Here is a 5,395-nt window from a genome sequence, read left to right as displayed (position 1 = left end):
AAAAAAAAAAAAAAAACTCATTCAGGTTGTACATGTATCACACATAGACAACATTCCATATCTGTTTTAATATAATACGTTTAGTTGATCATTTGACGGACTCCACATGTTTTTATCCAGCATTTACACCGAACACTGACTAGATTGTTAAAAACTACCAACGAATTCAAACACGAAATGAGTGCTAATCCCAGTTTTGACAAAAATATTTCCGACAAAAAACAATGTTGTGATCACCCATTCGATAACAATTTTGTTAACTAAATACCTTGATAATAATTCATTTCTACCACCTTAGATTAAACCTTTTTCCGTTGAGTAAAGATGGATGTTCAATCATTATTGGTGAAATTCATTGTGTAGATTCCAGAAATCTGTATGTAAATCTATATAATGAACTTGGATAAATCACCTTCACAAAGTGGGCATGAATGCAGAAAAATTACAATTAGATATATTTCTAGCCCATTACCTTCAAAACATAAGTGAGAATCATACATAGCAAGACATATATACAAAAACAACTAGCCACTAGAGATTAAGCTATCAGCTCAATAAGTTACACTAGAGACTTCTAGCTTTTGTTCAAAAAGCAACTTCCAGGCAAATTAATCAAACACAAATTGGTGTGGCTCATTCAGCAATAGGCTTCAAAGTTAACATACCATGCTCTATAGTTGTTCCCTCCATTTACCTCTTTTGCTGTTGGCCTTTAGATCCATTTTCTTCTACCTTCCACTTGTTTCTTGGGAGTGAAGTACATTTAACTACTGAAAAAGGTAAAAAAACACAGATACAATAGAAGCAAAACCCCACGAGTTTTCAGAATGCCACAAAAAACCTCCTAAATCTTTGAAGAAAAGGGTATCTTCTGCAACATTGTGGGAGACACAGGGAGTTTTGCTTCTACTTCTTTTTCACATGGTACTTTTTGCTCGGTTTCTTGAAACTCCAAGCTTTGTTATCTCAATTTCATTTGAAAAACTCGATTATACCAGATTGAATGGAGGGTCATGTGGAATAAATCGTACTTCAGAGGCTTAGGGTGCCACAGAAAGTGTTGTTGAACTCTACGGACACCAAGTTGCAACTCAAGAAACTTCTTTTCCGGTATGGAAACTAGTATGTTTCTCAAATTCGGGATATCTTTCTCTGCGAGAATGACTGAAAACGCATCCCAATTCAAAACTTCAAAGAAAGGCGGGACAAAATTATCCGATATGATGACAGGTACACACTCGTAGAAGATGGCTTCGACCACTCTTGGGCTGTTGACTTCATAACCTTTCGGGCAAATGCAGTATTTGCTGCTTTTCATATGCTGTATATAATTCATTTTGCTCTCCACACCTGATGGCATGGGACCAAATATTTTCATATCAGACTCCTTATCTTTCCAGTACTCGAGTAAGATAGGACGCAGATACCCGTGCATATTTCCAGCATAAAAGGCAAGAGTGGGCCTCTGAGATGGTGGCTTTCCTCCAAGATCTCGAAGTGGATTTCTAGCTGAACGGACATATGTTTCTGGAAGAGAGACATCCCTTCCTATTTTGAAGCCTGTTGTTACATCGGCATTACATAGGGCTTTAATGCAGTATTCCATGTGGTGCCTTGTCTCATATGGAGCCTAAACGGTTATATAGCATTAGTAAGATTAGTTTCTTCAAAGAAAATGTTGCAGAAATGTTGTAATGCTAGTTTACACCATCAATCAATAACGCGCTCTACTTTTCCTTGAAAACTTCTTATTGAAGAGCGTGGGAAAAATTTGTGAGTGGCTAAGTTCGTGTGCCAAACAGAAGTAGACATTACCCAATCATGGCAGGCAACAAGAAAATGGTCTGCTCCACCAGTTCTGTTCCAAAAACGGTATTTTGCAGCAATTTTTTCAGAATAATTCTTCAAATATTGACGAAGGTTTGTTCGGTTATGGGAATTTCGCACATAAAGTGAATGTTCTAGCATTCGTGTACTGAATGGCATATAGAAAAGATGAGCTTTTCTTGGATCTTTCACAGCAAAATTCTTATTTCCTTCCATCAGTTTCATGAACCATCCCTCAGATGCGTACAATCCCTTAAGTATTGGTTGATGAAAGATTGGTTTTTCACCTTCCTTGTATACATATACTTTGAGTACGCTTTCCATGAGTTCATAGCTCCTGCCATAGGAAATTGCTTGGCTCAATAAATACCATGAATAAGAAAGCATCTAAAAGTTTCACATCACACATATTGTGAGCATATAATAACATTGTTGATGGGTTTTAAAATTTTCATAAGCAGCAACAAGATGTTGCCATACAAAATAAAAAATTGCTTCTCTATACAATAAAATGTGCTGTCTAAGAAACCAGTGGCTAGTGCTAGCAAAATTGCATTTACACAACAATTCATATGTTTAACGGAGACCGGTGTGAGTCCCTTTATATAGTCCACATGCTAATTGCCTGGAACAAAGACTCGTGTTTATGCATGAAAGGGTGCCAAAAAATTGCACAAAAACCCACTCTTATACTTTTCTGCAACTCTCACGACTCACGAGAACTCAAGAATTAAGCTCAACTAAAAGATAATAATTTTCTTTCATTCATCACTGATTCAAGCGTATAACAATGACAGAAACAAGGGAAAATTATGATAGAATCATAAATGCAGGTCATTGCGTTCTTGATTTACACACAATTTAAACAAGGACAAAAAAATCAACTATATTCAGATGGATTCACATAAAATATGATCACTGAAGACATAAATGAGGCATATTAATCCCCATTTTTAGTTCAGCGTGTGTTAGAGAGTCTTTGGAACTGAAAGCAAAAAGTCATAGGCAGAAACAGAAATCTAAATCAAAGAAAATACCAAATAATATTGTGTGGAAATATATTATACCAAAAACAAACTGTATTCATTCCCTTAAACTGAAGTACTATAGACACTAACCTTCTGAACATAGAAATGTTTCGAAATAGAGGAGCATAAAGCTCCCTATCATTCTTGAAAGCTGGTGCATTTTCAATTCCCAACTTGGCTGCCAAAATTTCCTGGTCACGCTCAGATGACCATCTTGGCTTCTGAAATTGAGTGGTAAAATGTTATACTTCATACCCGGTGAAACAAGACTTAGGTTTTACATTTTAGCAAGAGACTTACACTGGCCCGTGAACGGGCACGATTGCGAAGTAGTATGCTTTGCATCTCATCTAGTGTTGTCACTGTTTTAGGTGGCATATCACACCTCAGCTTCTTCTTAGCAGGCTTACTTATTGATACTTTCCCAGTTCTATCAGATGATACATCTAGGGCAGAACCATTGGCTTTCCTACCGTCAAATTCCATATTCTTTGAAACTATGGAATTATTCAACAAAACTGTAGCTGGTGTGACTAATACAAGTGATAAATTAGTAAAACCATCATTTGAAGTTGTTTCTTCTATCTTTTTTGTATCAGCATCAACTGTAATACTTCCTGAACTTCCTTTCTTAACCCGAGCAAGTGATAAGTTATGCCTAGATTCACCTGGCCCTATTCGTAGAAGTGTATCATTCTGCATCATGAACTCTTCGGTGTCTATATTTTCATCATCTAAAGTTTCATCCTCAAAATCAAAATCGTCATCCATGTCAGCATCATCTAAAGCAAGTTTTATCTTCATTTCCTGGTCTTTTTCCTTCGGCCCATTTTCCTCCTCGATATCTCCGCCCGCCTTGTAACTGTTACTAGTCCCCCCTTTTGTCACCAACTGAGATTCATTATACAAGTTTGGGGTGTCAACCTCTTTATAGTCATTCACAATCCCCATATTAACAGAAGATTGCTTAAATGATTCACTTTCATTAACAACTTCATTATTCTTAGCATCCGGAAACAGCGAAAGAAGAGCATTCCCATATGGTAGCATCAAAGACTGACAAAATAAATGAGTTAAAGCAACCAAACCCACCAAGAAAAGCCATCTCCTTTTCTCAAATTGAAGTAGTGTTGAGATTTTAATTGAACTATCCATAAAATAAGTAATGCGCAATAACTTCACGGATCCTCAATCCGCAGCTCACAAACCCTGAATTCATGAAAACCAAATAATTCACGGGCTTAAAATATACTTCTATCACAGTCAAAATGAAAGAAATTCCAACCAATTCGGATCTCAAACAATATCCCAGGAATCTTAATCACTGCAAAATAATTCAGTTAATCTTCACATACTCAAAATAACAGACAAATGGAGAAGAATAAAAGCTACAAGAATATCAACTGAATTCCAAAATTTCAAGTCAGCAAAAGCCATCCAGCATCATTTATATATGTTTGGGCATTAAATACATATTTTTATCAGACATTAAGTGAAAATGGGAAACAAGAAGCTTACTCAGTATGTAGGAGACGAAGGAAATTGGTTAAAGAACGCACATCAGTAGATTCGGAAGCAAGAATTTATCAAATTGTCGGTGCTGAAAGGGAAAAGGACAAGCTTGAGCTCAAGATCATCTCCCACTTGCAACTAAATTATATTTAAAACTACGAAAATCAAATCATAATTAATTTTAATATCTTTATGTAAAGATTCACTTATTTAAACTTTTAAGCTCACGCATATTAATTATAGTTGAGTTTCAAAGGATGACTGAGTCGTCATATAAAGACATTAAAAATTATGTTTGCAGTCTTGAAATAAGAGATATTAAACATGATGCGTATTGTGATATTGTAGACTACAATTATGAGTGTGCTAGAAGTTTCAATTATAAAATAAATAAGTTTTAATTTGAAGTATGTTTGTATAAAGAGTTGTACTAATCAAAGTCTTCTGTTGAATCCATATTAAACGTAAGAAGAGGTGACGTGTTAACCTCCAAGTATCCATAAACAAATTCGTGTATATTTATTTATCACCTTTATTTACTGTTACTACTTTTTTTAAGATACATTATTGAAGCATTTTATGTGTTCTTCAAATACCAAAACATTGTATACAAAGTGTTTATAAGATATTTCAATCAAAATATTTTTACTAATTCAATTTGGATATCTTTTAAATACTTTTCAAAATATTTAATAAATTTTTACGATTATTTTGAGTGTCTTTCGCTTGGTTTGAAAACTAAACAGGATTTAATTTTTATGTGTTCAATATTTCAAGAATCGAATTATTATAGTTCAATGATTGTCCCCCAAGCGATCCTATCAATTGGTATCAGAGCCAAGGTCACTAGTTCGATTCCCATTAATTGCAAGAAGTGCAATGATTTGGAGGAAGATTGTTGTATGCAATAATTGTCCATGCTGAGTAGAACGTGATGTTTGAGCTGTTGTAAGGTTAAAAAGATTTGAGTTACATTGTTTCCATCAATTATAATTTTTTTTTGTAAAGTGACAAGCGATCGATCTTTT

General features: G+C 34.8%; 1 protein-coding gene across 1 annotated transcript; it reads right to left on the bottom strand.

Moving 5' to 3' along the window:
* Positions 1–381: 381 nt before the first annotated feature.
* LOC140963084 (probable glycosyltransferase At3g07620) lies at positions 382–4,506 on the bottom strand. Its single transcript, XM_073422310.1, has 5 exons — positions 4,374–4,506; positions 3,156–4,064; positions 2,946–3,076; positions 1,816–2,164; positions 382–1,630 (listed from the first exon to the last, which is right to left on the bottom strand). Exons 2-5 carry the CDS (start codon positions 4,008–4,010, stop codon positions 962–964), a joined length of 2,004 nt encoding a protein of 667 aa, XP_073278411.1. The 5' UTR covers positions 4,011–4,064; positions 4,374–4,506; the 3' UTR covers positions 382–961.
* Positions 4,507–5,395: the final 889 nt, after the last annotated feature.

This window comes from Primulina huaijiensis, chromosome 17 (assembly GCF_012295235.1).
Source record: "Primulina huaijiensis isolate GDHJ02 chromosome 17, ASM1229523v2, whole genome shotgun sequence".
Taxonomy (NCBI): Eukaryota; Viridiplantae; Streptophyta; class Magnoliopsida; order Lamiales; family Gesneriaceae; genus Primulina; species Primulina huaijiensis.
The sequence above is the reverse complement of the archived record's forward strand: the minus strand, read 5'-3'. Positions and strand labels throughout refer to the sequence as shown.

What these genes read in the sequence shown, in the direction of transcription:
- LOC140963084 (XM_073422310.1), bottom strand. Translation starts at nt 4,010, where the DNA reads ATGGATAGTTCAATTAAAATCTCAACACTACTTCAATTTGAGAAAAGG. An exon ending in GTGCCCGTTCACGGGCCAGT is followed by an intron (nt 3,077 to 3,155) that starts GTAAGTCTCTTG and finishes ACTCAATTTCAG; the next exon opens with AAGCCAAGATGGTCATCTGA. An exon ending in AACATTTCTATGTTCAGAAG is followed by an intron (nt 2,165 to 2,945) that starts GTTAGTGTCTAT and finishes TTCCTATGGCAG; the next exon opens with GAGCTATGAACTCATGGAAA.